At 39.6% G+C, this 13,004-nt stretch overlaps 1 protein-coding gene across 1 annotated transcript; it reads right to left on the reverse strand.

Annotated features, from left to right (window-relative positions):
- Positions 1-318: 318 nt before the first annotated feature.
- tdgf1 (teratocarcinoma-derived growth factor 1) lies at positions 319-2,624 on the reverse strand. Its single transcript, XM_077020621.1, has 6 exons — positions 2,319-2,624; positions 2,173-2,222; positions 1,929-2,084; positions 1,530-1,644; positions 1,295-1,404; positions 319-742 (listed from the first exon to the last, which is right to left on the reverse strand). The coding sequence occupies exons 1-6, from the start codon at positions 2,336-2,338 to the stop codon at positions 639-641; spliced, it is 555 nt and encodes a 184-aa protein (XP_076876736.1). The 5' UTR covers positions 2,339-2,624; the 3' UTR covers positions 319-638.
- Positions 2,625-13,004: the final 10,380 nt, after the last annotated feature.

The raw sequence follows: 13,004 nt of genomic DNA on the forward strand, positions 1-13,004 counted from the left end.
TGATGGGAAAATTAATTACCCAAGACAATTTCATTTCTCTACTGACAGACAGTACAGTACATCTCTTGCAGACCCAAAGGGCTACGTGGTAGGTCAGAGCAGCTGTTGTGATTGATTGGCCTGGATAATTGTTTGTTTAAGATAAGGGAAAATAGCAGAAAGGTTAACATTCATGGGTTATCTAGGCTTTATCACACTCTCTCCCATTCAAGAGGAACATTGGGACGACGTTTTGACTACAGATGAAGACACAACTGCTTTTAAAGAGAGTGTTTCCTGGTAAGAGACAAGCAAAATCGAAAGTCACAGAACACAGGATCATCCGATATATCTGTTTATTCTGAAACAAATATGAGAGCAGAAACAGCTCCATGGGCAAAATGCACAGCAACACAAACAATATATTTTGGAGTATAAATCCTATATATACAAACTCCATGTTAAAACAGATGTTTTGAATACAGCTAGATTTCACTTCCACTGGAAGAAAAAAAAAATCATTTCGATGCTGCCTTTCACAAGAAAAAAAAAAAAACACAAGGGTACACATTTACATTTATAAAAGAGTGATCCTTCTCTTGGGGTGGGTCTATATTTTCTGAATAATCTATATGGAATAAAAAAGAATCCCAGAGTCTTCAACAAAAGAGTAATGAAAGAAGCAACGACAGGGACAGGAAACACTTGCTCAGCAACGTTCCTGGAGCATCAGAACGAAACCAACGCACTTCCTGTGAGTCGTCTGTGAATTGAAGAAGAACAGAATAAAGACAAGGACACACATGCAGGCCATTCAGGACTACCTGGGGGAAGTGGGACCATTCACACGTGGCCAGGCCTGAGAAACAAGACCCTCCTCACTAATCTTGTATTGGTCTGCTGGAATTAAGTCTAGGCTAGGGTATTCACAACCCTATTTGGTCAGTGGATAAGGTGTGAAGTCTTCCAGTGGCCTATTCCAGCCGATCTCTGATAAAACTTCCTTTAGCTCCTAGTATGACACTCCATATGCCCCTGCTTATCATGATTTTGATGTAGACAGATCGTCTGCCTGCATTGATATGCAGCACCAATATGACGTCAAGCTTGAAATTCAGTTAAATATTCATTAGCCTCAACAACACAGGTGACTCAACACTACTATGCCAGTGAGATGAAGTTGCATAATCACTGTCCTCTGTTGTATGGTGTGTGCTGTTGTAGCTGTAACTGGAATGGGGTAGACCGAAACCATCAACATTTCACACAGCTAATCGTTACTGCGAACAGAGATGAACCGAACCGATGTGCTTACCACAGTCACCATGAAAGACCTCAGGGAAACAGTGTAGCATTCCATATCCACATTTGCAGTATGAGCAGCCCTTCTGTACCCACTCTCCGTGAGGTATGACCCCACAATGCCTGAGGGAAGAAAAATATCCATACAGAATTATGCTGTTCTATCAGTAATACAAATTGGGTTGGAGGGCTTCTACTGTCTGTAATGGGAACCCCCCCCCCCCCCCCCCCGTGTGAGGTTTCATTACCTGACACGTTCGTCGTATTCGCAGCTTCGCCCAGTGAAGTACTTTGGACAGGCGCAAAAGCTCCCCAGTATGCATGTGCCTCCGTTCTTACAACAGTTTCGACTCTGTGTTGCACCTTTAATAATACACGACGAAGAAGAAACAAAAAACATTGTGAAAAAACAGTGTGATCGAAAACACAAGAGGATATTTGCATTGTCTGTGCGATGCAGTAACAGCTGGTTTCACGCATGTTTCCAAGCAACCGACTTTATCCAAGGGCACCGGGGTCCACAGTACTCAGACGCTTTCGTGCACGCCACTTGTATAAGAACTTTTTAAAAGTTAATTTAAAATATATGATAACTAATGTTACATTCTTGCAACTGCACAGACACTACATTATTGTCGACCACTTACTTCCAGTTAAGCCGATAAAAGGAAAAGCAGCTGCCGAGTCGCGGTGTTGGCGTTCCGAAGTTGGCGCATTCATCTCATTAAACTGATTCAAAAAATCACTTTGCTGATCAGGCTTCCCGGACGATTTTAGATTCCCACATTCTACTCCCTCACAGCCTTGAAAAAACAGGGGACAGGTGAAGTAAAGTACAGCTGCGTTAAAGTAAAAACCGTGTTGAAACCGAATGCAGATGAGCTCAACTACCTGATCCAAGCGTCAAGGTCTGGCATGCCACCACCGCAGACAGCAAAACCCTGCAGTAAAAGTTCAACGTTAGGCCTGAAAGTAAAGAATATAAAAAAGTAGTGAAAACTGAAACGCCACGGTTTTAAGAACAGGAATAATCTTACCTGAAGAACGAATTACTCATTCCCCGCTCCGATTACACACGGGATTAATGAGGTCTTAACTTTGTCGTTTATAAGCGAATGAACAGATAATGCTCCTGGTTTTAAAATATTCTCCGTCTACAAGAACAGGTCACAAAAAACAGCACATCTCTACTAGTTCCCGACTGGAAACATATATGTTGGGCTGTACCTACAGACTGCACTTTAGGTGGCCAATTAACACATACACGCCCTGCCTCCTCCACCCCACATGCATGGATGAGATCGGACCTATCGTCGGATACTCGATATGCAAATACGGAACAAACTCTTCTAAGCAACTGTCCGACTGTCAAGTGTGGAGTCCGTCTTTTGTGTCAGCGTTTGCCTTTGAATGACTAAATAATAAAAATTAAAAAACAAAATAGCACAATTAAGTTAAATTTCAATTTCAGTTTGACCTTCTCTCGATTGAAATTTAAATAGCAGACACATTATAATATAGGCCTATCGGTAATTGCATAATAAATATATCAATTTGTGTGTTCTGGATAAAATACTGAAACATGCTAGAGCAATCAGTAAATGAACTGTATTTAAGTCAGTATGATTTGCTTGGCAAGTCTGAAACTTTTCCAGTGCTATGTAACGTTTCCACTGACATACCAAAAACTGACATATACCAAAAACACAGAATTCTAATTTATTCCATTTCATAGACCTATAGCTACAAATTTCATTGGACACATATTATGCAATTTGTAAGGTTTCTGACTGGAAGACGTTAGTAGTCACATGATGAAATGCCACCCAATGAAGTATGATGCAGATATTTTAACTTCAGAATTCTTCCTGATAGTTCAGAAATCACCAGCAGACCAATCACCTGTCATCAGCGGTCACGTTACCAATTGAGATATTTCTAGTGAAGCTGCAAATTAAAATGTCCATGGCATTGCTTTCAATATGTTTCATGTGTGAAGAAGTATGCTTTGACTTATCAGAGCAGGGTTTTCTCCACCTTCCCTCTCTCTGTTACAAGCTAATTCTTGCCTCAGCCACCCGTAACACTGCCGGAGCTGAACAGTTGCCTTTACATCCCCAGTTCTGTAGAGCCACTCAGACTCTTCCTCTTAAAGTGTCCCTTGTGGCCTTTTTTGGAGTGCTGTTTGCATGGTCTTCCTCACATCTCTGTGTACACCTTGGAGAATGCTTCAAAACTGTTGGGATTTTCTTTAATAATGAAAGGATTCTTGATTCAAGCAACAAAAATAGTCCCTTGCTCTATCTGGGCTGTACTTCTTAAAAGCTTTGCAGGTAAACAACCATCATTATATGGCAGAGTGTTCAAAGCGTTATTTGGCCTGCCTTACAGTATTTGTGCTTTTGATTGGGTCTTAAATGTCCATAATTCTTCACGCTCTGGAATTATTCACTGTAAGCCTTAAAGACATTAATATGCGCACAAGACCCCCAAGTCCCCCTTGCTGAAAAGACCAACAATATCCAAAACTAAAAGCATCAGATTGGTAAAGATTACTCGTCCTAGTCTAGGCTACGCCAGCTGAACCAATTAAAGAGAAATGACCTATGATCTGCAGTGACATCTATTTGTTAATGACTCATTATTTTGTGAATCATTTTGTGGTTGACACCAACAAATAAAGAGCACAGGACAACTTTAAATGGCCATAAACATTCTTCCATGTAACGCCTCACAGAGGGGGCATTAGGAAAACTGAGTTCCTATAGGACAGGAAGTTAAACTTAACCTTTTATCCATATTCATGTTTCTCACTTGGGGAATCAGTTCAAGACTGAGGTATCAGTAGCCACACCCGCAAAAGATTTGGATGTTGTGTTGTTCTAAAGTGTAAGGTCACCTGGGTATTGTCACTCATTTCCATCTTAATTTTGTACAAACATCTAATTTTGCTTTCACTGTCTCTCCCTGCTCAGATATGCACCTTTTGTTTTGTTCAGAATTGTAAGTCTTTATATAGAATAAATGTTGTATCAAGAAATAAAAAGAGTCTGATAATGATGCATGGTGCTCAGTTATCTCCTTTTTATCCATAGGGGTCTATGTATCATGTCTGTAATTAGTTACATTTTCATCTATGATGGAAAATGAACCCATTCTGAAAAGAAATGAAATGCAAATTATTTGTCTTGGGCCAATGCGTTTCTCATTTCCCTGTGGAATGCTACTGCAGGGAAACTTTCACTCTTTAAGCCTTTCAAATTCATTACATCCTTGCCGCCTTTGCTCATAACCGTCATCAGGAACCACATTTCACCAGAGAATTGGTCCTGCCTCCATTTTCTGGCCCTTCAAACAATCATATTCAAATGTAATGTACAGATTATTATCTAATTAAAAGAACAGCCACACTACCATAATCTAAGCAATTAAATAAAGGTTCATTAATTCGGAACTGATTCAGACAGATATTTTTATTGAAACGTTTTTTTTTTACAACAGCATGCTCACCATGTGATTAATTTCTTTGTTTTTTTTAGCCCAGTATTTTTAAATTAATTAAATAATTAGACATAAATACATTCTGGCTTTTCAGTAATTATGTTGTTGTGTTATTTTTGTTCTCTCTTAAAGGCCCTTCACACTTGTTTTTAAATTATGTGGAAAACAAATGTTTCCACAAAGATGTCATACATCCATTAAAAAAAACAACATCTAATTAATCAAAATTAAGTGATCTGTTAATTAAAAATAAAGACTTACAGAGTCTTTATCAACACTACATGCATACAGCTTTAAGCTTTAGTTGACTGGGAAACCTGGAACTATACTCAACCCAGTTTTCAAAGGAATTTGTTGTAATGTGCATAGAACCTCACGTGTTAAGTGTTCATTAAATTAATACATGTATTTATTGCAAAGAAAGGGCTTCAAGTAGCCTTGGTAAGCTTGTACAGGTAACCTTGATTTGACTTACCCAAAATACATTTACACATATACATAACTTACAGTAAAGCCAGACTAGACTAACTACATTTAAAAAATTTTACAGACTCTTGTGTTGCCAATGAGCTAAAGCTGCTTTATCCCAATGAGTGTAGGCTGTGACTAAAGCACTGCTGTGCCATGCACAGACATATAGATCATCTGCTGTGCCATGCACAGACATATAGATCATCTGCAGTGCCATGCACAGACATATAGATCATTTGAAATGCACAAACATTTAGATCATCTGCTGTGCCATGCACAGATATATAGATCATATGCTGTGCCATGCATGAACATATAGATCATCTGCTGTGACGTGCACAGACATATAGATCATCTGAGGTGCCATGCATGAACATATAGATAATCTGCTGTGCCATGCACAGACATATAGATCATCTAAGGTGCCATGCATGAACATATAGATCATCTGCTGTGCCATGCATGAACATATAGATCATATCCACACACTAGAGATTCATGGCATGAAATCAGAATAGGTTTTCATGCAACATAGAATTGTCAGTGCAGTGGATTGCACACTGATCCACACTCTCATAAAGACATAGGTATAGTTTAGGGGCTAACGTGTCCTCACCCTATAATTCCTGCTCACACTACTCATATAATGTGTTATGTTGGGTGATGCGTGCTAACCCCCCCCCCCCCCCCCCCCCCCCCAAGCAGAAATGACACACATGCCACCACACGAGGTCTCTCTGTGTTGAACGTGCAAGTATTATGCAACCATGCAACCATGACTGAGTGGCCCGAGAGTAGGCTACTCATGACTCCTTAATCTGAACCAAGTGGAATGGTACATTTACTGGTGGATATATGTACTGGGTGAGAGCAGATATCTACTCTGAAGCTACTTTCTCACACCTGTCTTGAGTGACCAGGAGAGAAGGACCAGGCTGTCTTAAAACACACAGGCAAAAATGATAATAAACGTTTTTGCCTAAATTGAAATAAGTGGCATGTATTTGTTTTTCAGACTCTAAGGCATTCATTTTGGTGCAGGTCTTACTTTCACTCACTACTTGAACGATAAATAATGAATTACAACTATCATTGGAAAAAAATATTGTATCTCCTACAGACTGTCTGTAGCTTTGGAAAAAAAAACTTGTTTTCAATTTCTTCTTTCTTCTTTGGGCAATATTGTCTTTGGAAAACTTCCGTTTGCTTGCCAGGCCAGTTAAAAAGTTTCACTGCCAATTTAGATACTTGTTAGTTAATAGTTTTTTTAAATAAATATAATTTTCTATATGTTACTATACTGATGTGTATAGTTACTATACCTATAACTGTTATTGTAACGGATATATGACAGAATCTATGTGCATTTTACATTTAATAAACCTGTATGGATAAGAAAACAACTGGACGCTAAACTGTCGGTTGCGGTTCCTACGGCAACGCCCTTTCGTTCTGCCACGTGCTTCTGCTTTGATCTCTGTGTTCCCGCCCCCTCTTTCAGTCTCCGCCTCGTTTAATCATTAGTATCTGTATCTAGTTTATGTCATGTTAGTCTTTGTATTTTAACCCTGTATTCTTTATTCTTTGATGTCGGTCGTTGTGTTCTTGATTTCAGTTGTATTAGCTCTTGCTTGTTTGGTATTTTTGCTCTGTTTTTATTTAGTTTCCCCATGGTTTCCCTGTTCGATGTGTTAGTAAGCTGTAGGTAAGCTGTAGCTGTAACCTACTAGTTTCCTGTCTGTGGTTTCATTTGGATTGTTCTTTTTTGACATTATCGTCCTGTTTCTGTTTGTTTTTTAATAAAACACTTTCATCTTTGCGCATGCGGCCAATCGCATCTGACCCTTGTTATACAAACCTGCTAGCTACTCAACGTCATGTCAGACCTCATCTTCTGATACCTGTGTGAGCCCTCCTCCCCAGCGATTTTCCAGATTTTTTTTATTTACCTGTTATTTCGATTTATTCCAGTATTACCAACTGTTACATCATCATTTAGCATCACGGTAAACCATTTATCTGAGCCTTTAGCTATGGTTTATTAAATTAAATAAGACAATACCATAAGACTCTAAGAACAGATTTTCAGTTGTATTATCTTCAATCAAACTTCACTGCTTACTATTGGTTACTGTTTTCCTTTTTGTCCAGGTGTCTTCCTGTATTTTCAGTGTTATTCAAGGTAGAGGCAGTGTGCACCAAAGCCCAGACTATTTCTATGGATCTCGTCTGTACAGTCAGTGTACGTGAAGAACCCCCAAGGCAACTTGGTGTGTTCATTGTAGATTCGAAATATTTCGATTTCATTTTCCAAACATAACCACCCAATATATTTCACTATTGACACCCCCCTTCCAATGCTGGCCAGAACCAGGTCTATTAACACTAAATACACTCTCTTTCCATCCTGGTACATGAAAATCTGGTTTGTTACAGTCCAGTTGTTAAAACCAGTCCCCACATCCCTCCACCCTCAAAGGCTATGGCCAGTGTATCTTGCTAACATCTGTAGTTTGAAGAGCTTTAAACCCATTGCAGAGAGTTGAACGCAACAAGCCAAATTCGAAATATACTCCATGTGAACAGCCTTGCTTCTGTGTACTAACTGCTGTCCCTCAATGCTACTGTCAATCAAGATGACCTCATCAGTCTTTCAGCTAAGCTTAAGATTTACTGTATATCTGCTATATCAGTCAGCCAGCAATTACTTAATTTCTCATTATTTCCATGATTACATCATTATCAATGGGGCAAAGCGAGCAGCGAGTGTTTTTTTTTTTTAGATTTATCTGTGGGACAGTAAAGCAGATGGGGTTAATCAGTCCATTTTGCGCATGTGACGGAGAGCTGATGATGTTTAATTACAGATGATAAAATAGGAGCAGCGTATCTGGAATGATGAATCTGGCAGAGAATAGAATCAGCTAATGACCAAAAGGGTCTTTCTCCCAGCTACCAAGGTCAGGAGGCCCTCTCTCCCTCTCTCTCGTTCTCTACAGCGGCTGTCACGTTTTGTGGTTGGCCAAAGGTTTGTGGTTTTGCGACAGAAATAGATGGCGTGAGGAGGTACGTGGGCTGTGGGCTACTCTCAGGTGCACTTCTGTCTGTTTGGGCTGACTGTTTGCCATGTTCCCTGTCAGAAGTGCTAATTAGGGGGCCAGGAGCAGGTGGAGGAAGCCGGATCCGTGTATCCAGACACCACCCCGAATGAAGCTTCTCAGGATGCTCGTTTGTGTAAAAGTCACGTTAATGAAGTTATTCATCCACAGGAGACACAGAATTGATTACTGGTCATTTGACAAATCACACAGACTGATGTAAATGCATGTGGACTGCCTACTTATCATGAAAAGTCACCAAAACATAGTTTAACATTTTGACCTATTTCCTTGACAGAAAGCTGCTTTGTTAGACCTCAGTCAGGGAATCATTTGTTGTTGTACCTAATAGTCTAAAAAATAGAAATGGTATTTTAAACTTGGTAGTGCCGTCATCTGCTTAGCTGATGTCTTTAAGTTTGAATTGAATGATTAGAAATAATTTAGTATCCAGCCAATTCTGTTTAATATAAGCTGTTTTATACCTCTGCTTCATATAGTATATTAGTGCTGACTACATATAATATTGGTGTGAAAATCAAATTGTCAGAAGGCAAGGCCATACACATTATGGGGTGACAACTGATTAAATCCATTAAATGCAGTTTGGTCCCAACCATGATGTGGCCGATAAAAGATGATTACAGTGTGATGGGAAGCCAAAGCACCACTGACTTTATTATGCCCCAGGTCTGCAGCCTACATGGCTCAGAGCAATCCATGCATGCCAGGGCAAACCTTGGAGCCTGCACTCTCGTGCCGACCTGCTGGTGCCCCCTGCTGGCACAAAATAAGGCCACACGTGCTGCTCATTGGTTCGCTTAATTAGTCATCCTTGGTGACAAGGCCTTGTTAACTGTCCAGAGATCTTTTCCTCTTCTTTTTTTCTTACAGGGGTCCTTCATTCATTTTTGTGCAGATAAACAAGGCCATCTTACCCAATTTCCCAGGTTGCTGTTTAAGTCATGCCTGTCAGAACATCTAGCAATTGGATGTAACTTCTGGGCCAATGCTACAGGAATGAGCAACAGGTTAAAAGGTCAATGTTCAGTGACGAGTGACTTTAGAATTTCTTAATTTATCATTTATAGGGTGGTTGTTAACACAGCATCTGGTATACGACAAATAGACCAATAGTATACTGTCCCCAAAACATGCAATCACATCTGATCAGTCGGGGAACACAGAAAAACGGTCGAAGATGAAGTATGACGAGAATCTGGGAGTTTTGGGGTGTTTATCCGCTGACAGAGTTTTGGCTGATTTAAGGAGGGTGATCGACTGAGCTGATTAACAACATGATTTTTATTTATAAAACTGACAAAATGGATAACAGTCAAATAACCATCAGCCATGTTGAGACTGACCTTCATTTTTCTAATGAGCTGTCTCAAGAGTCAATGGTGGTTTCCTTTCTGCGTTCAGTTTGAAAGGTTAAGCATCAGGGTGTCAACAACTTTCAATTAGGATCAAGCTAAATATGCAGTGCAATGAATCCTTTCTGTTTTCACAAGTATGCTTGCTGTTATCTCAAGGGATAAGTATTCGGAGCCTGTCTTCAACAAATACACCGAGAATATTTAAAGTACAGCCCTTTTGAAAATGAACGAAACTATATCAACCTATTAGAGTTAAGCATGTTTCGAAGTACCAAATAGCCATCAGGCCATACTCTCCTGCCTAATACACTCCTACCAGTACATCACCTACCACCATGCCCCTACTATGTCATTGTAAGTGCTGCACTAAGAATGGTGTGTCATGCAAATAATACGAGCTCAGCATTGCCCCCTGAGATGAAAGGACAATGGTTCACACTGCACACGGCACTGGGTGGGCTGCAGTCTTATACTCTGTTGCTATACACCTATAAACTATGACTATGTGGTAGGTTCACCTAATGTCCTGGAATGTCCAGTGATTTTAGGTATTCTCTAATAAAGCCTGATAGAAGATATGTTATTATTATCATTGTTGTTATTATTATTGTTATTGACGCTGAGATATGAGTTTACGGCGAATGCTGCATATCTCTCTCTGTCATTCCTACATGTTAATAATAAATATGGTACGGCACTAGTAACCCTTACCTTATTACTGAGGGATATGGAGACAAGTCAGGATGTTTAATAGGGTGGGCTGGCCAGGCACAAAGCGTTTGCAACACAAGGTTATTAAAGAACAGCTCGTTTAGAGTTTTCTATTCCTCCTCTTTATCTTCTCGTGCTCCTGATGTATGTGGAGACTGGCTAGATGTCATAATATCAAGCTGATTTTACGTTTCACACATATCAAGTGTCCTGAGGAGCACAGACCTACAGTTAATATGCTTTTGGTTTCTAGATGGAATTCTGCAGCCCAATTTATCGTGTTATCCACCCTGACTGCAGCATTAAACTAGGAATAACTAGGAATGAGGAGCCATATGTTCAGTCTTGTTAAACTAACAGAGAAGTGAGAACCTTTTTTTCCTTAGGCAACCTTAAGTGCTGAGATAACAGGGCTTATTGCATAAATTACCACCAACCTGTATCACAAGGGTGTCATCTAAAAATATTTGAATGAACTTAAAGCACAACCTCAAGGCTCTCTGACACACACACACACACACACACACACACACACACACACACACACACACACACACACACACACACACACACACATACACAGAGAGAGAAAGAGAAAGAGAGAGAGAGAGAGAGAGAGAGAGAGAGAGAGGACAGTTCACACAGAGGTCCTTCATCAGTGTGTGTGGGTGAGTGCATATGCACACATTCATCTCAGAGTTCCTCTACTGAACAGCAGGGCACAATTGCAGTGTAGTCTTCCTATATAAACAACGTGCAGTAATATAAGCTGGAAGTAGATCCTCAGAGAGGAGTGAGTGTAATCACACTCGCATCTCTGCAGCTGCATTAACCTTCTCAAACTGCCAAATCATTCTCAGAACAATGTCATTATGATTAAAGAGTTCCTGACAAATCCACTGAAACCAACCATGCAAGATTTCCAAACTCAACCAGAAGGTTCTTCAAAACACATCCTACAACGTCAGGATGAAAAGTGCAGGCAATATTCTTCTGAAAGTTATGCTGAAATGTGTCTGCTACATGCTGTAACTCTGCTGAGAGGAACGCACATGTATCTGATGGTGCACCATGGTCAGCAGCACAGCACATACTAATTCAAACTGTTCAAACAATCATCACTGAATGACTAAGCCAAAGCAAGCTGTGGGCTGGAACAAGAGATGGGTTAAAAATTATGGGACATAGAAGCTTCGCCCCCTGCAGGGTTAATTACAATGACATTTTGGTGATATAAAGAAACTGTGACTAAGATGTTTATTGTACCTTTTCTGCAACTTACCTACCTTCCTCCGAGCTTTAAAAAACTGGCACTACTTCACCGACAGAGTTAATTGATGTGCATGGATGAAATGGGGATCAATGTTATCTGTAACAGACATGATGGTTCTTTTATAACTATACATCATAGAAGAAAAAATGGTAGAAAATGTTGACATTTTAAGTAAAGGGATCTGACAATTCATTATAAAAGCAATTTCTTGTAAGATTATTTTATTTTAGAAAATGAATACTAAGCTTTAATTGAATACATTTGAAATACATATGTTTTTCCATGCTGTGGTTTCTATGTTTTTATATATTCTCAGACAGAACAATTAGAAAATGTGGGGAGTCACACCGAGAGATTATTGGTAGAAGGGTACGAAGGAACTGAGGGCGAGATCTTACATGATCTCTTATTCATTAGTGAGAGCAATTTTAGGTGTACATCTGTAATGTTAAAACCAAGAAGAGTTGAGAGAGAAGACAATTAATCTGAGGGGTCACCTGAGGGTCACCTGAGCTGTCCCCTGAGGGGTCACCTGAGGTGTCACCTACCCAGACAAACAAAACCAAGCAGACAGCCCTGGGCAAGCCTAGTGGATTTGTACACAGTGGTCAGCAAAACCCATTGAACCTGAAGATGACATACCAAGAAAAAATAGACTTATTCAGTTTCTTAACCTAAAGAAGAGCCATCCAACCTTGACAGTATGGACAAATTCTTGAAAACCCTCACAGACCTTTTTAAATATATATATATATATATATATATATATATATATATATATATATATATATATATATATATATATATATATATATATAACTAAAATAGATAACTAGAACAGGGTCATTCCTAAAAAATCCTAAACCTCCAGCCAAGCAGTAAGGATAAATCATGGATGGAATATGAGCAGAGGAAGAAATCCCATGGAAGACAAATAAGTGAGAAGGAAGTAAGACATGACAAATTTGACAAGCTTCAAGCATCCCAATGCAACAACAAATGAAGGTCGTCGTCTGAATGGAATGAATCCTGGATGTCAGTGGAACAACTTCATAAGAGGTTAACATTAACATCAACAGTGTGGTTGGAGGTTCTTCAAGGCTTTCAAAACCCAAGTCACAATTCTCTGAGCCACTGACTCAGAAAAACGACCAAACAATGATTCATGTTTTAAAGTGGAAAAGAACAAAATGTTGTGGAGTTTTCAGTCCCGTTCAAAGGATGCGCCTGTGTTTTTGACAGAATGCCAAATATCATAGGGAGTCTTTCAGAGAATGAAAAAGTTGTGGA

Source organism: Brachyhypopomus gauderio, chromosome 10, assembly GCF_052324685.1.
Source record: "Brachyhypopomus gauderio isolate BG-103 chromosome 10, BGAUD_0.2, whole genome shotgun sequence".
Taxonomy (NCBI): domain Eukaryota; kingdom Metazoa; phylum Chordata; class Actinopteri; order Gymnotiformes; family Hypopomidae; genus Brachyhypopomus; species Brachyhypopomus gauderio.